Source organism: Rhinoraja longicauda, chromosome 12, assembly GCF_053455715.1.
Source record: "Rhinoraja longicauda isolate Sanriku21f chromosome 12, sRhiLon1.1, whole genome shotgun sequence".
Lineage (NCBI taxonomy): Eukaryota > Metazoa > Chordata > Chondrichthyes > Rajiformes > Arhynchobatidae > Rhinoraja > Rhinoraja longicauda.
This window is the reverse complement of record NC_135964.1, coordinates 26043001-26066046: the sequence shown is the minus strand read 5'-3', so window position 1 is coordinate 26066046 and position 23046 is coordinate 26043001. Positions and strand designations below refer to the sequence as shown.

The following is a 23046-nucleotide window of genomic DNA, read 5'->3' as shown; positions in this document are numbered from 1 at the left end:
TAAATGAGGTTGCTGCTAACGTTGCAGACCTTTGAATGGAAATAACATTTAGCAGTTTTGGCTATTGATTTATTTGCTACCAGATTTACTTGGGGAACTTTTGCAGAGGTTATGTTTAATGTTCAGTAACTTTTGTTAAATGTGTTTTTGCATGTGAAGAACTGAAAGGTTGCAGAGGAATTAATGCCGTGTTTGCTACTATCTACTCAGCATAACAACGAAGATGATCATGAACATTCCTTTGCATGTCTCTACATAGCGCTTGTCGTATTTTGATCATGTATAATACCAGTAATCTCACAAGCATATATATGTTTAGTTATTATTGTCATGTGTACTGAGATACAGTGAAAAGCTTTATTTTACATGCTATCCGATCAAATCATGTTATACTTTACATAAGTACAATCGAGCCAAGCTCAAGTACAATAGAGAAAGCAAAGGAGAAGATAGAGTGTGCAGGAAAGAACTGCAGATGCTGGTTTAAATCGAAGGTAGACACAAAATGCTGGAGTAACTCAGCGGGACGGGCAGCATCTGTGTAGAGAAGGAATGGGTGACGTTTTGGGTCGAGACTTCTTCAGACTGATGTCAGGGGAGTGGGCGCGACAAAGATAGAATGTTGTCGAAGACAGTAAGACTGGTGGGAGAACTGGGAAGGGGGAGGGGGATGGAGAGAGAGGGAAGAAGATAGAGTGCTTGGTAAAAGTTTCAGGGACAATGACCATAATGGGGAGAATCGGGTTGTACCATTGCTTATGGGCCATTCAGAAACTTGACAACAGGGGAAGAAACTGTTCCTGAGTCTGGTGGTGCATACTTTCAAGCTTCTGTATCGTCTACCCAAGGGGAGGGAAGTCTGATCTGTGTGATGGACTGGGCTATATCCACAACTCTGCAATTTCTTGTGGTCTTGGGCAGAGCTGTTCCCAACCATGCTGTGATGCACCCCATCAGTAAGCCTTCACCACCATATTTTCAGAGCATTTAAAAAAATATAAGAACCTCACCAAGCATTTGAAAAACCATAACCTGAAGGACTGTAGATGTCGAGCTGGGAAATAGAATGAACATAAAGTCCATTTATGGCTAGCATGGACAGGATGGGGTCTGGTCTGCAAATTTCAAAGATTCATAACAACCATTACATTTAATTAAAAGTACTTAATTGACTTGCCATTTTCCTTTACATTGTGATTAGAAGTAAAATAATTAATGATTGTGAAAGACTTTGTCGTTCAATACATTTCATTGCATTATCTGCCTGATGACCTTTAGTTACAAGATCCTGTTTAAAACTTGTCTATTAACCTAAGTAGCAATAATATCCAGTAAAGGGCAAGTTAAAACTAAATTACACAAAAGTCAGCAGGCACTTGCAGTCTTCACATTGAAGTGTTATCAATGAAGTATTATGCTTGGGGAACTTTCCCTTTTGTTTGTCTTCTAGGTAGATTTAAAGCTTCAATTTACAGAAGTAGGGTAGTGGTTTCCTTGTTGCTATCTGGAACAATACTTGTACTAACGTTATTCACGTCATTCCTTTTATCAAGTATCTGCACCCTATGGATGGCTCGATTGAAATCACATATTGTAATTCCACTGACTGCTTATCACGTAACAAAAGCCTTTCACTGTACCTTGGTACATGTGACAATAAACTACAAATCTCAAACTGTACATGTAGTTATTAAATATTTTTCAGTGCTGTGTAGTAATCAGTCGATAAGTTGGTATCTCTGAGCTTTTTCAGTCTAAAAGATCCACTAATTTAATTGTACGATCTGTGACCTGGTGGCCACGTCTCCTGGTGATTGACCATTTATGTTTAATTCTGATGAGGACCTCATACAATGTTTATTTATACCTTGAAAGAAAAAAACTTACTAACCATTAATATGTGCATCTCAATATGAACATTGCCTTGTACCACTTTTTTTTTACCATGCTCTTGCATACTATTAATGCGTGGCTTAAAATGTTTGAGCTGAGTGGATATCTAAGAAATTTGAGGAATTTTTAGTTAAAAATTTCATTCATGTCTTTTTAAGCTTTTAAAAGGCAATTGAGTTGTGTAAGCTTTTATATGATCACATGTTTGCTAATGTTTTCATTGTGTAATAATTATAATTCTAGAATCCAAAGGGGGGCTGTTTCATGAGTACTCATGAAACCAGAATGAATCAATCCACAAGACCTTAAAATTTTCTTGTAATTTCTAAGAAGATTAAACAAAATACCAATCACTTGAAACAACTAACAATATAATGCCTATGTTTTTAATTGTCAATGTAGATTATGAGATGTTATGTTTTTAAATAATTTTTAAAGCTGGCAAGATCTTAACCAGTTAAAATAGTGTTTACAATAACAATTTATTAATTTGCTGTTTCATTGAAGACTCTTTGTGTTACAAATGCATGGTTATGACCATACTATAGAATTAGACTTGTTGGAAAACAGATTACATTTTGCAAAAATAACTGATGCTCTGTACTAACATAACTCATCGCGCTGGAAGAAGTTGTCTCAAATTAATTGTTTAACATTGCATGCAATGCTGACATGGTTTAGACTTGGTTTGAAAGCTGCTTCCAGATTCCACTGGATTCCCAAACATAGTTTGAACTCTGAGGTGATGTAATTTTTTTAAATTATTCTCTGCATGGTGTCAAATATTTTCATTTTAATCTCCCCCAGAAAATCTGTGTATGGATGGAAGTACAAATGTTGATCATTTTAATAAAATTAGAGGTATATATAAATATGAAAAGCATAGCTAAATTAGACAGCCAGAACCTTTTTCTCCAGGGTGGAAATGTCAAAGACTAGAGGGCAACGGTTTAAGGTGAGAGGGACAAAATTTAGAGGAAATGCGCAGGGCAATTTTTTCTTACATAGTGGTGGTGCCTGGAAAACACTACCAGAGGTGGTGGGTGGGTGCAGATACTATAGTGGCATTTAAGAGGCTTTTAGATAGGCACATGGATAGGCAGGGAATGGAGGGATATGGATCACGTGCTGGCAGAGGTGATTAGTTTAATCTTGCGTCATGTTTGGAACGGGCATTGTGGTCCGACGGGCCTGTCCCTGTGCTGTATTGTTCTTTGTTTCATAGGTTAGTGATTTATTATCAAACTAGTAGTTTAATTTAGCGAAGCAATAGCACAAAAGTCTGTTCTTGACTAGTAGCTAGGTGAAAACAACCATTTAAGAATCCAATCTTATTAAGCCTGCTAATACATCATAATGTATATGTGAACTGTTGTCTTGTTATGTTGGTGCTGACATAAACTGAATCCATCTGTGGTTTCTGATGTACATTATGCTTGGGGAACTTTCCCTTTTGTTTGTCTTCTAGGTAGATTTAAAGCTTCAATTTACAGAAGTAGGGTAGTGGTTTCCTTGTTGCTATCTGGAACAATACTTGTACTAACGTTATTCACGTCATTCCTTTTATCAAGTATCTGCACCCTATGGATGGCTCGATTGAAATCACATATTGTAATTCCACTGACTGCTTATCACGTAACAAAAGCCTTTCACTGTACCTTGGTACACGTGACAATAAACTACAAATCTCAAACTGTACATGTAGTTATTAAATATTTTTCAGTGCTGTGTAGTAATCAGTCGATAAGTTGGTATCTCTGAGACATGTTGCAGGGAAATGTATTTATTTATGTCTTATTGCCACAGGTTAATGTTTCTTCACAGGAGGCCCCCGATTTGCATCCAAAATAGACCAGTTAAAGAGCCATGCTGCCAGCCTGCTGACCATCCCATCTGGCTTGGACAAGAGCATTCACAAACACCAGTTTGGCCCCCAGAAAGCCAGAAGAAAATCCATTAACTGTTGGAAGTCGGCTTACCTGCCCATTAGCAAGGAATCTGCAACGATGGACACAGAATCTACATACTCTGGATATTCCTACTATTCAGGCCGCTCCAAGAGTTCGCACAGACATGGGTATGTATTGTTTCTTTTAGAGTAACTTTTAACATGGTCAATCTAATTAGGCTTCCATAGAAACTAAAGGGAAACCTTGTATAAACTCATCTGGGAAAGAATTGGAGGAAGCTCCTCTTTGGAACTCTGCTGACCTTGTTTAACATTCAATAATAACTAATTCTGTTTCAAGGAAATCTACACCCATTTAAAATCATCACAAATTTAGGAATGCAGTCTTTAGGCCCCCTGAACAATGAAGTTTATTTTAAAAGCATGATGTGAAGAAATTCTAGTGGAAAATTAACAAGTAAAATCAGATTTGAGCTAAAATAACCTAACATTAGATTATCAGAGCAACTTCTGTCACTTTAGAGGAAAAAAAATGCTAAAACTAATCAGACAGCTCTTAATGAATCAGTTGCCTCAACCTCCAGACTGCATTCGACTTGGCAGTACGGTGGCCTAGTGGTAGAGTTGCTGCCTTGCACCGACCGGGTTTGATCCTGACCACAGGTGCTGACTACGCAGTTTGTATGTTCTCCTCGTGACTGCGTGGGTTTCCTTTGGGTGCTCCGGTGTTCTCCCACACTCCAAAGGTGTACAGGTTTGTAGGTTAATTGGCTTTGGTAAAACATTTAAATTGTTCCTAGTGTGTAGATAGTACTAGTGTATATGGATCGCTGGTCGGCGTGGACTTGGTGGGCCAAAGGCCCTGTTTCTGTGCTAGATCTCTAAACTACAAACTAAACTAAGCATGATGCTACAGCAAAGGAGAGTGATTTTGATTTGATACACAATTGTGGAAACATGTAGATGCCGGATTACAAAAAAAGACACAATGCTGGAGTAACTCAGTGGGTCAGGCAGTATCCCTGGAGAACATGGATAAGTGGCGTTTAGGGTCAGTACCCTTCTTCAGCCTTATCTGCCTTGGTCGGTGTAAAGCGCACTGTGTATTCTTCATTAAACAGGATTTTAACTGAGCATTTGACATCCTGATCGATTATCCAGATGTATTTCTATTAGAGGATATTGTGCATTACATTAATTTAGAAGTATTTACACATTTGCATGGTAAATTATCTATCTTCAGAGCTGACTCTAGTCACACCTATCTTTAGGTAGCTGATTGGTAATGGTTATGCCTACATTCTATGTTTTATTTTCTGTAGAAATATAAAGTCAAGCATTCCAAGTGGCACACCAGATTAGATCATCACAATCCTGTAATGGTAGAATTTGGGTGCAATCCCATAATTGTCATTGTTGAGGATTCTTTCAAGATGAGATGACCGCAATTAAAATGCATTCAATGGAAGGAAGGGGAAATTGAAATGTTTAAATGAGGGGGAGCCATTTTGACAGCTGATTACAAAGCAGCTTTTGTAGAGGACAGAAAGCTGGTTTGCCTCTATATTCCTCTGCATGTTGTACGAAGAACAAAAGCACAGAATTAACTATTCCTAATTTGTGAGCCTTATTCACAAATTCTGTTGTGCTGGATTTGGATCATCATAAACATCATCGATAATTATGTGGAGTGTATTTTTTAACACTTATGGCAATGTCCATACCAATTTTGACGAGAAATTTTTGAGGGATGATTGCTGGAGTTCGTTTTGTTGCAATAAAATATCTGCGAATGTTTGAGCTAAATGTGATGAGTATAATAGAATGTCAGATTAGAAGCACACTCTTACTATTTTCCTATCATCAATATTGAATTGTTTGCTTCACATTATGACGTAATGCTGACTGGTATTAAATAACATGAAAGTGTAAATCACTGCATTTCAGGGAAAGGAGCCGGGATCGGCAAAAATCTAGAAACAAAGATGGCAGTCGTTCTGAGAAATCTGTTACCATCCAAACACCACCTGCAGAGCCACTGCTGGGCAATGAGTCCAGTCGTGGAGATGAGACAGTGCAGGTACGCACATTTCAAAATAACGGCTGTGTGTGTAGATGCTGCTGTTTAAGTTTTGAAGATTTTGCTGCAGCTATTTTTTATCTTAAGTTAGTTGTATCCAACTAACATTAGGAAGGCATTGGCTATTATGATGCAAGTATCTTGAAATTTCTGTGTAATGGTCCCTTTATGGATAGATGTGTGTATATCTTAAGTTAAGCTACTTATAGACAATAGGTGCAGGAGGAGGCCATTCGGCCCTTCGAGCCAGCACCACCATTCAATGTGATCATTCTCAATCAGTACCCCATTCCTGCCTTCTCCCCATACCCCCTGACTCCGCTATCCTTAAGAGCTCTATCTAGCTCTCTCTTGAATGCATTCAGAGAATTGGCCTCCACTGCCTCCTGAGGCAGAGAATTCCACAGATTCACAACTCGCTGACTGAAAAAGTTTTTCCTCATCTCAGTTCTAAATGGCCTACTTACCCTGAAATTTGGCTCATTTTTCCTTTTCCTAGTGACTAAGAAAACCGAGGGAAATTGTTTCCCAAATTTTCTGTAATTGTAAAATAATAAAATACATTTTTGGGCATGAATAGTAATTATTGCGCAAACTTTCAACATTTTGTAAATAAATGTTCCATGATGTCTCAATCACAATTTTCTCTGCTTTAAATTGAAGTTATTAGCTATTTGGAAAAGAATTTCAGGACTCCTCCACATTTGTAGAACATGTTCTACCCAATTACATTTATGAATTTTAACATTCCCTCACCACACCTGTACCCTTCTATCATTTCTAAGACCTTAAGAAAGGAATTAAGTTGTGATGCCCTTTTAGTCCTGCACCTGAAGACTGCAATTATACCTTGCTCATAATTCACGTCAACTATAACAAATTTTGCCCTTTTCTAATCCGTATTTAGCTCCGTCACTCATGTTTTTGTAATTTCCTCTCCCCTTTCTTAAACCCTCTTTGCCCTTTTGTGAATGCTCCCTGGGATTTTGCCCTAAATATGGCAAAACCATGATCAGTGAACTCAATCCTTCCTTTAAATCCCTGCAACCAAGTCTTGTTTTTAATTGGATGAGATATGCATGAGTGTCAATCAATGTTATTAGCTATTCTAATATATTTTTCCTTATTCCCTCCTCCCCTGTTTAAGCTATATTGTGCGATTTTCTAAATGGCTTGCATGCAGGTTGTTGTCAGTTGGCAAAGCAGTTTGTTAGAACAGTCTGTTTACGTTTGTTTTGGCAGGCCTGTGTAACCCAGTATATTTTTTCTTGACATTTTGTCTTTGAATTGTGTTTCTTAGCCATGAAAGTTTGTTCACTTGGAATTAGAAAGTATTTCTGTATCCTGTAAAAAAAATTTAACATTTATTCAGGGAAATTTGTAATGCTTTTAAATGTAGAGTGGCGTAAATGTCCTTAATTTATAAGTATAAACAGACCAAACTCAACCTGAATCATAGATACACAACGTGCTGGAGTAACTCAGCTGGTCAGACAGAAGAAGAATTTACAAGTAGATTTACACCATCAAAAGACAGTCTGAAGAAAGGTCACGACCCGAAACGTCACCTATCCATTTTCTCCGGAAACGCTGCCTGCCCGCTGTTACTCCAGCAATTTGTCTACTTTTGGTGTAAACCAGCATCTGCAGTTCCTTTTCATTACAGTTCAACTTGAATCTTTAACTATTCAGAGTACATTGCACATCCTTGCACCACAGAACAGTTCAACTTCAATATTCCACATCCAATACCTCATCAATCAATACAGTAGAGAGCATGTTAACATGTTGGGCAGTTTGCTCATGGCTTGGAATGATTTAGATTTAGAGATACAGCGCGGAAACAGGCCCTTCGGCCCACCGAGTCCGCGCCGCCCAGCGATCCCTGCACACTAACACTATCCCACACACACTACTAGGGACAATTTTTACATTTACCCAGTCAATTAACCTACATACCTGTACGTCTTTGGAGTGTGGGAGGGAACCGAAGATCTCGGAGAAAACCCACGCAGGTCACGGGGAGAACGTACAAACTCCGTACAGACGGCGCCCGTAGTCAGGATCGAACCTGAGTCTCCGACGCTGCATTCGCTGTAAGGTAGCAACTCTACCGCTGCGCCACCGTGCCGTGTAGAAGACGTTTGCTCATGGCTTGGAATGTAGAAGACGTTTGCTTAAAAAAAAGCACATTTCAAGTAATAAAATATAGAATATAGCTTCAGTTTTTATCAAGGCAGGAGATATATTAGTTTCAATGGTAATAGAATTTTCAATAGATCTCCTGGCTAGGATCCAAATCTTCATTGCTGAAACTGAGGTATCCTCTTCAAGTGCTGTTTCACACGATGCCCAACCTTATGAGTAAAACAGCAGTGTGTTCAGGGACAGATGGCAGAGACCAAGTTCTTAAAAGTTTCAGGAGATATCGCAGAATCGTGCACAAAGGAGGGTTTGTTGCAAATTATTTCCAAAAAATGATATGTAAATTATAGATGGTGCTTGTGGTGGGAGTCATGCTCGAGACCATCTGTGAAAAACAGCTTCTGAAGTCGAAGTGTCAGTCTCAACAAGATTTGTGGCAATTGAGATGTAAATCCTGACATAAGGAAAAGGAAAATTAAAAATCAGTTGCAAAAGAGATTAAAAATAATAAGTAAATATCATTTAAAAGGTGTGTATTTAAAGAAAAGTTTTAGGTAAGTAATGTTATGTATACCCACCTGTCTCCTTCCACCCATATCCCTTTCTCTGGCTTCATATTTCACCCCCTTTGTTCACCATTTCCATCCCCTCCCTCACCTGGCTTCATCTACACATATTCCCATCACCGTCTGGTTCCAACCATTTCCTACCCCACCCTCTTCATGTTGCTATATACTGACAATCTTTCCTGTTCTCTATGTCATGAGAACATGATGACCTGTCATGAGTCATGTCATGAGAACATGATGATGGGTGTTGATCCAAAATGTTGACTTAAATCTTTTTGTCCCCGAAGATGTAGCTTGACCTGCTGAGTTCTTCCAGCATTTTGTTTGCTGTCCATTTCATTATAGTAGAATTTAAATTTATTTTAGAAGTTTCTGTTCTTCTCAATTCAAAGCTGTGCACTTGTGTTGATTTGAGGGGCTTTTGGAGACTTGCTAAGCTTGCTAAGCTTGCTAATTTGATATGGGTCTACTGCAATATTGGCATTGTGGTATATATTGGGGCAGTCATAGAATCATAGCCATTGGACGTGGGAAAAGGCCCTTCGGCCCAACTTGCCCTCACTGACCAACTTGCCCCATCTACACTAGTCCCCCTCGCCTTAAACCTGTGCTTCATGATTCCCCTACTCTGGGTCAAAGACTGCATTCACCCCATATAATCTGCTCATGATCTTATACACCTCTGTAAGATTATCCCTCATCCTCCTCCGCTCCAAGGAATAAAGTTCTAGCCTGCTCAACCACTCCCTGTTGCTTAGGCACTCGAGTCCTGGCAACTTCCTATAACTGGGTCACCAAAACAGAACACACTACTCCAAATGTGGCTTCACCAATGTCCTTACAACTGTAACATGACCGCTCATCTTCTATATTCTGATGAAGGCCAATGTGCTGAAAGCCTCCTTGGCCACCCTATCTGTCTGTGAAGCCATTTTCAAGGTCAGGTGCATGTAGGGCAGGTGAAAGTCTTTTCTGATTTTGATTGTGTGTTTCTATAAATTATTTGTAATGTAGAATTCTGATCATTGCAGTTTGCCTTGCAGGATGATAACTGGGGCGAAACCACAACGGCCATCACAGGGACTTCAGAACACAGTATATCACAGGAAGACATTGCAAGGATCACAAAAGATGTGGATGATGGTGGGCTGGACTGTACTCGACATTTGGGGATAGCCATCGCTGCTGTGCTTGGAGTATTGGTCTTTTTATCTCCCGTTGCCTTTATGGTGCTGCCTCAAGTACTGTGGCGGGAAAAACTCGACCCATGTGGTACTGTATGCGAAGGGTTGTTCATCTCTGTCGCCTTCAAGCTACTCATCCTTCTTATCGGAACTTGGGCACTCTTCTTCCGCAAGCCCAAGGCGCAGATGCCACGAGTCTTTGTGTTCCGGGCACTTCTGATGGTGCTGATCTTTGTGTTTGTGGTTTCTTATTGGCTGTTCTATGGTGTACGCATTCTGGATTCGAGAGATCCCAATTATCAGGGAATTGTTCAGTATGCAGTTTCGCTTGTAGACGCCCTCTTGTTCATCCACTACTTGGCCATTGTGCTGCTGGAATTGCGTCAACTACAGCCCATGTTCACTGTGAAGGTGACCCGGTCCACTGATGGAGAATCCCATTTTTACAGTGTGGGTGTACTGAGGTATGTGATATAAATGGCCTTAAAGGCCTCTTTTGTTGCCAGCTAAATTTTTCCTTTGCCTATTATTTTCCCCTTGTTGCACTTGCTAACAGTTTTCAATACTGCCAATAGGACTATTTAGACCTCAGGCTAAAATTAAAATAAGTCAACTTTTTCTTTGCCTATTATTTTTCCCCTGTTGTACACTCTGACAGTTTTCAATGTGGCCAACCAGGCCGTTTAAAGCTCGGGCTAAAATTAAAATTCTAAAGAAAAAAATAAAATTGGATCGCATTATATGAGTCACTGTTTGATGTGTGAGCTAACCTTGCAATTAGATGAGGATACGAAGAGCTGAAGATGCTGGTTTACAAAAAAATGACACAAAGTGCTCGAGTAACTCTGTTGGTCAGGCAGCATCTCTGGAAAGCATAGATAGGTGACATTTGGGTCAGTCTGAAAGAGGCTTCTGACCCAAAAGGTCACCATTTCATGTTCTCCAGAGATGTGGCCTAACCCGCTGAGTTAATCCAGCACACTGTGTCTTTTCGTGTTATATGGTTGTGTAAAGAACACAGGACATCACAATATAGGACAGCACAGTGGTGCGGCTGGTAGAGCTGCTGCCTCACAGTGCCAGGGATCCATATCCACATCCAGGTGTACATGATCCATATCTTCGTATCCACGAGTCTATCCAAAAGATGGCATTGTGCATCTTATCTGCATTTGTCTATTATTTTTCCCTCTGTTGTACTTGCTGACAGTTTATAATACTGCCAATCAGACTGAAATTAAAATCCTCAAGAACAAATTAACATCAGATTGTGCTGCGTTACAGTTTAATGTGTAAACTAACATTGCAATTAGATAAGAATACAAGGAATTGCCGAAGCTAACTTACAAAAAAAAGACAGAGTGCTGGAGTAACTCAGCATGTCAGGCAGCATCTCGGGAGAACATAGATTGGTGACGTTTCATGTCTCCACCACAATCAGTCTTGCAGTTGGGTGAAGTATTTGGAGTTAACCTATAAAAATGTTTTATAAACCCTGCGAAGTAGTTGCAATTATTTTTTTGATGATCGAAGAAAGAAAAGGAAAATTTTAAACTTGTATTCTGCAGAATCCATGCAGGTACCATGAGTGGATCAATTGTTTGCATTCCTGCAAAATGCACTAAATTCCCACCATATACATTTGACATACAGCTCCTCCTTTACAAAGCACTCTTTCAATTTGATGAATGGTAATATTGAACATGACAATTTGCAATTTTCTTCTTTACAGAAGAGTGCCAGTGCTAATCACCTGTACTAAATCTCAAGAGTTCACTTTATATTCATGGTCAAATTATAGTAACGGTGCCAATTTTCAGTTGCTAATTACTGGTTTAAAAAAGGAGTTGGATAAAGCATTTGTGAGTCTGCATTGTCCTTGTAAGTAATCAGCAGACATGAATTACATCTAATTTCAACTTCCTTTACTTCCTAACTGAAAGAAATTGTTGATTTAAAAAAATATTAAAGTATTAATTCAGCATCAAAAGCACTGGAGGAACAGAATAGGACAACAGCATCTGAGAAGATTGAGGGTAAAAGTAATTTTTGACATTTTCGGTTGAGACCCTGCATCAGGCCGGGTTCCTTTCCCCAGATGCTGCAAAACACGCTGAACTCCTTCAGTTTTTTTTATTCCTCATTCCAGCATCTACATTCTCATCTGTGTCTCCTCCAATTTGATATAATTATTGATTGAACCAATTATAGATTACCCATCAAAAAATTAAGTAAGGAATAATCTAACCCCACCGTTATCTTTTGAACTGTTCCCTAAATGACAAAGAGAAATGCCACTGGTATCTGAAATGCCCTTGTTACAGGAAATTGAGAATATTAGCAAACTATATTCTTTATTTGTTTTTCTTGTGTTTTTTCTACTGTAATTTTTTTTTTTACTAGCTTGTTTAAGTAATGTAAATTGCCTTTTTTAACTGATGTAGTACAGAGAAAGTTAAATTGAATCTAATAGTGATTATCTAAACTTGGATTTAAAAGCCAGGACTTGTAACGAAGGTTATAATAAGTTCATGTCATAGGAACAGAAATAAGTAATTTAGTCCATCGAGTCTACTCCACCATTCAATCATGGTTTTTCCCTCTCAACTCCATTCTCCTGCCTTCTCCCCATAACCTTTGATGCCCTAATCATACATATTACCAAATTGTATTTTGTTTTATTTTTGAATAACAGTTCAATAATAATAATAAAGATAATAACAGGCAAATCTGTTGTAATTATATTTGGATTCCCAAGCCTTAAGAGCATTATCCACAAATTCAAAATCATTTAGCAGCAACCAAAGTAACCTTTTTAGTCCAACTTAAATAATTGCACCATTTGATGCATTTAAAAACATAAATCTGTGCAGAAGCCAACCATTTCGGCCTTTGAGTGAGCAAGGTAATCGATTATCCATTTTCAAGCACTATCTTCGTATCCATTGATTTCCTTAATATCCAGAAATCTGTTGATTTTGGGTTTGGGTGAACTCAGTCCTCAATGTCTACCCGTTATTCTCATCTTGTCTCATTGTTCCCAGTCCTTCGCCTGAGAAAAACATTCATCCAGCATCTAGCTTTATAACCTCAAGAATTTTTTTAATAGTTCAAATGTTTAGTTCAGTTCATTGTCACATGTACTGAGGTATAGGTAAAAGCTTTTTGTTACGGTGTTCGTTGGAGCTGAGAAAAGTGAGATCTCACGCTCTTCTAAATACGAATGAATACAGTGGCAGACCCACCATCCCCGGGGCCAGTCTAGTGAATCCTTGCTGCATTTCCTCTGCGGTAAATGCATCTTCTCTCTGGGTAAGCAAACCAAAGAATGTACACTGTGCCCCAGGTGCATTCCCTATTCAATTGCAACAAAACCGCCTTAGAATCACAGAGTATTCCAATGTGGAAACAGGCTCTTCAGCCCAACTTGCCCACAACGGCCAACATGCCTGATCTACACTAGTCCCACCTGCCTGTGTTTGGCCCATATCCCTCTAAACCTGTCTTAACCATGTACCTGTCTAAATGTCACTTAAACTTTGCAATAGTACCTGCCTCATCTCCCTCCTCCAGCAGCTCATTCCATCATCCTTGTGAAAAAGTTACCCCTTGGGTTTCTATTAAATCTTTCCCCCCTCACTTTAAACTTATGCCCTCTGGTTCTTCATTCCACTACTCTGGGCAAGAGACTGTGTGCATCCAACCGATCTATTTCTCTCATGATTTTGTACATCTCTATAAGATCACCCCTCATCCTTCCGCGCTCCAAGGAATAGAGTCCTAGCCGGCTCAACCTCTTCCTATAGCTCAGGCCCTTGAGTTCTAGCAACATCCTTGTAATTCTTCTCTGCACCCTTTCCAGCTTGACAACATCATTCCTATAACATAGTGCCTAAAACTGAATATAATACTCTAAATGCGACCTTATACAACTGCAACATGGCCTCACACTCAACGCTTCTGGAATCAAGCTCTCATTATTAAGTAACGGACAGTTGGCCCTTCGAAGTGCTTGCTCTATTTGCACATTAGTCACTGGTACATCACATCAGTGACTGGTACACAGACATACCTGCTCTGTTTGAACAGCAACAACACACAATCTCTTGCCATTTAATAAAGTTGCTGCTTTTCAGTTACTTTCACCAAGATGGGCGGCCTCGCAGTTTTCCACATTATGTGCCATCTGCATTAATCTTTCCCTCTCAGCGGGTTTGTCCGTATCCTTCTTTGGATTCTCCTTTGCTCTCCTGGTGGAGATTGAGTACAAAATTAGAAAAGTAGCATTTGGTGTAGCATGTGGTGTAGACCCTGTCAACAACAGATGTAAGGACACAAAGTGCTGGAGCAACTCAGCTGATCAGTCATCATCTCTGGTTGGGCCCTTCTTCGGACCCTAAATGCTGCCAGACCTGCTGAGTTACTCCAGCACTTCATCCTTTTTGTAAACCTGCATTTACAGATCCTTGTTTCTACATTCTGAGGAATAAGTGTTGTGTGCAAAGTGAAATCATGACACTTGGGGATGGGAAGAGATTACAATTCTCAGAAAAGGAGAAAATATGGGAATTGGGAGGAATTTTAGTGGATGAGGAGTAGCAGAGTTCAAATGGACCATGTGAAGAGGGGAGAAAAGTGGAAATTGGCTGCACAGGTAGCGGGTGGGGACAGGAAGTAGCAGCAATACAGTTATCAATGTTCTGTGCAAAAGCAGCAAAGGACTGGTGGGATGTTTCACATATTTTCAAAGAAATTGAAAAGCATCCCAGATTGGTACCATTTATTTGGAAGAATTGATTTCTCATTAGCTCAGATAGAAATTTTAAAAATTAGAGTGGGTGGCACAGTGACGCAACTGAGAACTGCTGCCTCACAGCACCATAGACCCGGGTTCGATCCTGAGCTCGGGTACTGTCTGTGGAGTTTGCACATTCTTCCTGTGGCTGCGGGAGTTTCCACCTCCCAAAGATGTGCAGGTTTATAGATTAAACAAATGTTGGTTTGTAGGTTGCCCTCTGAAATTGGTCCTGGTATGTAGGGAGTGTTTGGGAAAGTGGAATAACAGAACTAGTGTGACCAGGTGATCGATGGTAGGTGTGGACTCAGCGGGCTGAAGAGCTGGTTTCCATGCTATATCTAAACTAAACAGATGGAGAAGGGTGGTTGTAAAGGACAGATTGAACCTTTTTAAAATAGGCAAGGTTGTCCAGCCTCCTGGTCTGCATTGAGTCACGGAGGAAGACATGGGCATTGTTGATAAACTTCAGCGTCCAGGCAAACTGTTACCCGTCTAACATTCTGATCGTCTGAAGAAGAGTTTCAACCCGTGATGTCACCTGGTCCTTTTCTCCAGAGATGCTGCCTGAGCCGCTGAGTAGCTCCAGCACTTTGTGTCTACTTTCGATATAAACCAGCATCTGCATTTCCTACCTAAACCTTTCTAATCTTTTTTGTGACTACAGACTAACTGCTGGAATGAGGGTTTTGGACAGGTGACTCGTTTTTGAAGGACACAATTGACCAAATGGCCTCCCAGGTCATAAATCTAATGCTTCTTTAGACCCATGAGATGGTGAGAATCGTGAGCGGGGGAACCAGATGGTCGGAATTGCTGAAGAGGAGAGATGGTTTACTCTGAATTGTTCACTGATTGCCCATTTCCTGATGCCTTGTGTGTCTGACAGCACCATTTCCACTGCTTTTAGCCTCTACTTTTAAAACAAAACAACATATGCTGTAAATATTCTGCAGGCCAGGCTGCAGCTGTGGGAAGCAAACCCATTAAAGGTTTTGGCTCAAAAAGGGTCTGTAACCTGAAATGATAACTAATTTTCCCTTCCCACAGATGCAGCCTGACCTGCAGAGTATTCAGTGCATTTGCTGTTTTTTATTTTAGATTTTCAGCAGCCGCAGGTTTTTAATTTTCAGCCTCCCAGATTTAAGTAGTTCACTAGGGGCATCTGCTGTCAGAAGTTCAGCATTACAGTGCAGTCGTGAAATGTGTTTTAAAACCCAGGCATTCTGAGTACAACGAGGTGTTTATTCCAGCGATAGAATGAAGCTCTCGAATTAATGGCCGAAAACACTTAATTAGATCACATAGCTCTCCATTCTCTAAAAATTATCTTGTTTTATAAAAAACTGAATGGAAGTTTGAAAGGGTCAGGGACAGCACAGTGGCGTAGCTGTAGAGCTGCTGTCTTACAGCACGAGAGACCAGGGTTCAATCCTGACTATGGGTGTTGTCCATGAGGAGTTTGTACATTCTCCCTGTGACCGCATGGATTTTCTTTGGGTGCTCCGGTTTCTTCACACACCCCAAAGACATACAAGTTCTGTAGATTAATTGGCTTCGGTAAAAATTTTAATTGTCCCTGGTGTATAGGAAAGTGTTGGTGTATGGGGTGATCGCTGGTCAAAGCGGACACGATAGGCCAAAGGGCCTGTTTCCGCGCTGTATCTCTAAGGGGAGGGGATTTCAAGTGCGTTCTCGTAATTTTGTCTGGATTAAAGCAGTTATCAGGCCCCAGTTGCCCAAAATTCGGTGGTGGACCTGCACTGGGAAGAGCAGCGGCAGGTTTGTGCACCACCTGCCTCTTGCACACAATTTTGTAGCAGGAATTGTTTGATAGCAATCAGAAGCAACAAGGCATTAAGACCTGTGGCTGGAATAGAACATACAACCTCGAGATCTACATTAAATTCATTAGGCATGTCCATAGCTTTATTGATAAACACACGGTCTCATGATCATCTTTTTTTTGTTTCAACACGTCATTCAGATTTTTTTATGGTCATATGTGTCAATAGCACATAACATATCTTTGTAATAGATATTCCGGATCCATGCCCATATTTCCTGTATCCCCAGTTTTGATGAAGGATCCTGACCCGAAATGTCAACTATCCATGTTCTCCAGTGATGCTGGCTGACCTGGCGAGTTACTCAAGCACATTGTCTATTTTTGTAAACCAGCATCTGCAGTTTCTTGTAATTCCAGTTTTTAACTTCCAATCTAAATACCATCCATTTCTAATTACTGAACAATCTTAATCAAAATTCCATGTGATTGACCATGATGTACTTTCCCCTGTTTCCATATTCAATCACTCCAAAATCTCTTGGTGCCGCTCCCTAATTGTCTAGCTCGATCGAGCTACCCTCAGTTTGTGCTCGTGGTTTGTGCCAAAGCATCTTCAACAGCAATTTCTGAGTCTCGTGATATCTCAAGAATTACTTCAGCAATTCACCCTTGTTTTTTTTGGTCACCATCCCTGAAGGATCTTCATTAATACCCATCTCTCTTCCTCTGTGTTTCTCCATCCTTAGCCTGTCAGGGCTGGTGCAGCTATGTGAAATCTCCAGCCATTATTTCGTCTTGTTCATTGACAATTGCTTTACTAACCTGTATAGGCTTCTCTTTCCAGCCACTGCTTCCAATCAACCCCTCCCACGTCTCAAACGTGAAACCTGTGTTCTTAAATTCTTCCACCTTCATTCTCTATATTCCTGCAAGTTCTTTAAAATGTCTCCTCTCATTTTTGTCCCCGTGGCTTTTTATTTTAAGAATTGCAGTCCCCACAACTCCCATCCTGGAGTTTTCATTTTTCTACCCCTTAATGTCTCCAGCCCCTCTCTTCCTAAAGTCTAACTGTTTGTCAAGCATTAGGTCATCCTTCTCATAATTTGGTTCTATTTTCTAAGTTCATTTTGAGCTTTCATTTATGTACATTCAAGCTGGAGTCTGTGAACCTGTTGTGATAATAGAACTAAATAGCTATGTTTGCAACTGTAGCTTGTTCCTAAAAATTTTATATTTTTGTATCTGCAAAATATTTTATCCTAATGATTGATGTCTCACCAATTTAAAACTGCCTAGCTTTCTTAATATTGTGACTGTTTTAAATAATCCAATAAATTAAAAGACATTTTGACAAGCACATGGATAGGATAGGATTATGGATACGGGACAAATGTAGGCAGGCGTTTAGATGTAATATGGCGATGGTATAGATTGGGCATGTTGGTCGGCGAGGGCAAATTGGGCCGAGGGGCCTGTTTCTACACTGTATGACTCCGGCTCTAAAATGCTTGTCTATGGCTAAAGTTGGGTTCAGTTGACCAAAAGGTGCTGGATCTAATCGCTGTGATTTAAGCTGAATGTACACAAAGGATTTTTTTAAATGGCTCCACTGGAAATACACATTGTAATTAAAGGTTATTCAGTCTCCCAAGATCGGATCAGAATGGTGGTTTGTGTGTTTGTAAACACTTGCCTTCAGCAGTGTTGTCTTGTGTTTGCAGTATCCAGAGGACTGCACTTGTCATCCTGGAGAACTACTATAAGGATTTCACTGTCCACAACCCGGCACTCTTAACTGCTGCCAAATCCCGTGCAGCCAAACACATGGCTGGACTGAAAGTCTACAATGTGGATGGTAAGTCAAGGCCGGAGTAATCTAGCCAGGAGGTGACACACAGCTTTAAAGGAATAGAAGCACAAGTAAACAATTTAGCTTCTTGTAATATAATCTAGCAGTGCTAGATCTTTTCTCAGGCATTTTTCTTTTTGGATTAACCACATTTTTCAAGAGATCTAAAAATTCACTTGCTTTGAATGTACTCAGTGACTCATTTTCCACAGCCTCCATGGAAGTACGGCACGCAGCGGCGCAGCTGGTGGAGCTGCTGCCTCAGCACTGGTTCAATCCTGACCTCGGGTTCTGTCTGTGTGGAGTTTGTATGTTCCCCCTATGACCGGTACTTTGGATCTGTCTTCTCTAAGGAAGATACAAACAATCTCCCACATGTTCTAGTGGCCAGAGATCCTAGGGTGACGGAGGAACTGAAGGAGATTCACCTTAGGCAGGAAATGGTGTTGGGTAGACTGATGGGACTGAAGGCTGATAAATCCCCAGGGCCTGATGGTCTGCATCCCATGGTACTTAAGGAGGCCGCTCTAGAAATTGTGGACGCATTGGTGATCATTTTCCAATGTTCAATAGATTCAGGATCAGTTCCTGTGGATTGGAGGGTAGCTAATGTTATCCTACTTTTTAAGAAAGGAGGGAGAGAGAAAACGGGATATTATAGACCAGTTAGTCTGACATCAGTGGTGGGGAAGATGCTGGAGTCAATTATAAAAAACAAAATTGCAGAGCATTTGGATAGCAGTAACAGGATCGTTCCGAGTCAGTGTGGATTTATGAAGGGGAAATCATGCTTGACTAATCTTCGGGATTTTTTGAGGATGTAACTAGGAAAATTGACAGGGGAGAGCTGGTGGATGTGGTGTACCTCGACTTTCAGAAAGCCTTCAACAAGGTCCCACATAGGAGATTAGTGGGCAAAATTTGAGAACATGGTATTGGGGGTAGGGTACTGACATGGATAGAAAATTGGTTGACAGACAGAAAGCAAAGAGGGGATAAATGGGTCCCATTCAGAATGACAGGCAGTGACTAGTGGGGTACCGCAAGGCTCGGTGCTGGGACCACAGCTATTTACAATATACATTAATGACTTGGATGAAGGGATTAAAAGTACCATTAGCAAATTTGCAGATGATACAAAACTGGATGGTAGTGTGAACTGTGAGGAAGATGCTATGAGGTTGCAGGGTGACTTGGACCGGTTGTGTGAGTGGGCGGATGCATGGCAGATGCAGTTTAATGTGGATAAGTGTGAGGTTATCCACTTTGGTGGTAAGAATAAGAAGGCAGATTATTATCTGAATGGTGTCAAGTTAGGAAAAGGGGACGTACAACGAGATCTGGGTGTCCTAGTGCATCAGTCACTGAAACGAAGCATGCAGGTACAGCAGGCAGTGAAGAAGGCCAATGGAATGTTGGCCTTCATAACAAGAGGAGTTGAGTATAGGAGCAAAGAGGTCCTTCTGCAGTTGTATAAGGCCCTAGTGAGACCTTACCTGGAGTACTGTGCAGTTTTGGTCTCCAAATTTGAGGAAGGATATTCTTGCTATTGAGGGCGTGCAGCGTAGGTTTACTAGGTTAATTCCCGGAATGGCGGGACTGTCATATGTTGAAAGACTGGATCGACTAGGCTTGTATACACTGGAATTTAGAAGGATGAGAGGGGATCTTATCGAAACATATAAGATTATTAAGGGGTTGGACATGTTAGATGCAGGAAACATGTTCCCAATGTTGGGGTCCAGAACCAGAGGCCACAGTTTAAGAATAAGGGGTAGGCCATTTAGGACCGAGGTGAAGAAAAACTTTTTCAGTCAGAGAGTTGTAAATCTGTGGAATTCACTGGCTCAGAAGGCATTGGAGGCCAATTCTCTGAATGCATTCAAGAGAGAGCTAGATAGAGCTCTTAAGGATAGCGGAGTCAGGGGGTATGGGGAGAAGGCAGGAATGGGGTACTGATTGAGAATGATTAGCCATGATCACATTGAATGGCGGTGCTGGCTCTAAGGGCCGAATGGCCTACTCTTGCACCTAGTGTCTATTGACCGTGTGGGTTTCTTCCGGGTGCTCCGATTTCCTCTCGAGAGATGTGCGGGTTGGTAGACAAATTGTCCTCTAATCAAGCGGGAGTTGTTGAGAATGAAGGGAGATATTAAAAAATTGATTAATGTAGGATTAGTGTAACGGGTGTTAATGATCTGCCCAGTGATGGGCCAAAGGGTCTGTTTCTGTGCTGTATCTCTCGGACGCTGACTCCACAGCCTCTTCACAAGTACATCCTTCCTTGGTGCTGGCTTGAAGGGTGGTGCTGGCTCGAAGGGCCGAATGGCCTACTCCTGCACCTATTGTCTTGGGAGGGGAGACCAGAACTGTGCACAGATTCCAGATGTGATTTCATTGGAGCTCTAAAAACTAGACCAAGTAATCGCTACACTTGTCCTGTTGTAATGAAGACAATGAACAGTTTACTTCCCCGATTGCTTGCTGTACCTGATGTTAACTTTAAGTGAGTTGTGTACAAGGGGCCAATGTCTCTGTGAATGCCAACAATAGACAATAGGTGCAGGAGTAGGCCATTCAGCCCTTCGAGCCAGCACCGCCATTCAATGCGATCATGGCTGATCACTCTCAATCAGTACCCTGTTCCTGCCTTCTCCCCGTTCCCCCTCACTCCGCTATCCTTAAGAGCTCTATCCAGCTCTCTCTTGAAAGCATCCAACGAACTGGCCTCCACTGCCTTCTGAGGCAGAGAATTCCACACCTTCACCACTCTCTGACTGAAAAAGTTCTTCCTCATCTCCGTTCTAAATGGCCTACCCCTTATTCTTAAACTTTGGAATAAATTGATCCTGCAACCTCTGCATTATTCCCAGGAATACCTGCCATTGCTGTTCTACCGTCTATCTTACTATTAATAATGGGAATAATGCAGAAGTTGCAGGATCAATTTATCCCAAAGAGAAGGAAAGATTCTAAGGGGAGTAAGAGGCACCCGTGGCTGACAAGGGAAGTCAAGGACAGCATAAAAATAAAAGGGAAGAAGTATAACATAGCAAAGAAGAGTGGGAAGCCAGAGGATTGGGACTCTTTTAAAGAGCAGCAGAAGATAACTAAAAAGGCAATACGGGGAGAAAAGATGAGGTACGAGGGTAAACTAGCCAATAATATAAAGGAGGATAGTAAAAGCTTTTTTAGGTATGTGAAGAGGAAAAAAAGAGTCAAGACAAATGTGGGTCCCTTGAAGACAGTAGCAGAGGAATTTATTATGGGGAACAAGGAAATGGCAGACGAGTTGAACCGGTACTTTGGATCTGTCTTCACTAAGGAGGATACAAACAATCTCCCAGATGTTCTAGTGGCCAGAGATCCTAGGGTGACAGAGGAACTGGAGGAAATCCACATTAGGCAGGAAAAAGTTTTGGGTAGACTGATGGGACTCAAGGCTGATAAATCCCCAGGGCCTGATGGTCTGCATCCCAGGGTGCTTAAGGAGGTGGCTCTAGAAATTGTGGACGCATTAGTGATTATTTTCCAATGTTCTATAGATTCCGGGTCAGTTCCTGTAGATTGGAGGGTAGCTAATGTTATCCCACTTTTCAAGAAAGGAGGGAGAGAGAAAACGGGTAATTATAGACCAGTTAGTCTGACATCAGTGGTGGGGAAGATGCTGGAGTCAATTATAAAAGACGAAATTGCTGAGCATTTGGATAGCAGTAACAGGATCGTTCCGAGTCAGCATGGATTTACGAAGGGGAAATCGTGCTTGACTGATCTACTGGAATTTTTTGAGGATGTAACTAGGAAAATTGACGGGAGAGCCGGTGGATGTGGTGTACCTCGACTTTCAGAAAGCCTTCGACAAGGTCCCACAGAGGAGATTGGTGGGCAAAATTAGAGCACATGGTATTGGAGGTAGGGTACTGACATGGATAGAAAGTTGGTTGACAGACAGAAAGCAAATAGTGGGGATAAATGGGTCCCTTTCAGAATGGCAGGCAGTGACTAGTGGGGTACCGCAAGGCTCGGTGTTGGGACCGCAGCTATTTACAATATACATCAATGACTTGGATGAAGGGATTAAAAGTACCATTAGCAAATTTGCCGATGATACAAAGCTAGGTGGCAGTGTGAACTGTGAGGAAGATGCAATAAGGCTGCAGGGTGACTTGGACAGGTTGTGTGAGTGGGCGGATACATGGCAGATGCAGTTTAATGTAGATAAGTGTGAGGTTATTCACTTTGGAAGTAAGAATAGAAAGGCAGATTATTATCTGAATGGTGTCAAGTTAGGAGGAGGGGGAGTTCAACGAGATCTGGGTGTCCTAGTGCATCAGTCAATGAAAGGAAGCATGCAGGTACAGCAGGCAGTGAAGAAGGCCAATGGAATGTTGGCCTTCATAACAAGAGGAGTTGAGTATAGGAGCAAAGAGGTCCTTCTGCAGTTGTACAGGGCCCTAGTGAGACCGCACCTGGAGTATTGTGTGCAGTTTTGGTCTCCAAATTTGAGGAAGGATATTCTTGCTATTGAGGGCGTGCAGCGTAGGTTTACTAGGTTAATTCCCGGAATGGCGGGACTGTCATATGTTGAAAGACTGGAGCGACTAGGCTTGTATACACTGGAATTTAGAAGGATGAGGGGGGATCTTATTGAAACATATAAGATAATTAGGGGATTGGACATGTTCCCAATGTTGGGGAAGTCCAGAACAAGGGGCCACAGTTTAAGAATAAGGGGTAGGCCATTTACAACAGAGATGAGGAAAAACTTTTTTAGTCAGAGAGTTGTGAATCTGTGGAATTCTCTGCCTCAGAGGGCAGTGGAGGCCAATTCTC

The 23046-nt window shown here is 41.1% G+C and overlaps 1 protein-coding gene across 3 annotated transcripts in view; it reads left to right on the top strand.

Moving 5' to 3' along the window:
- LOC144598801 (vang-like protein 1) overlaps positions 1–23046 on the top strand; it is a 43015-nt gene that overhangs the window by 5957 nt on the left and 14012 nt on the right. For 2 of the 3 annotated variants that reach the window (XM_078409242.1, XM_078409244.1), the window contains exons 2-5: positions 3700–3970; positions 5750–5882; positions 9640–10244; positions 18086–18219. In XM_078409242.1, coding sequence (XP_078265368.1) covers positions 3900–3970; positions 5750–5882; positions 9640–10244; positions 18086–18219 — 943 coding nt within the window. In that variant the 5' untranslated portion in view covers positions 3700–3899. The remainder of the gene's footprint in view (positions 1–3699; positions 3971–5749; positions 5883–9639; positions 10245–18085; positions 18220–23046) is intronic. The other variant, XM_078409243.1, reaches the window with a different exon arrangement.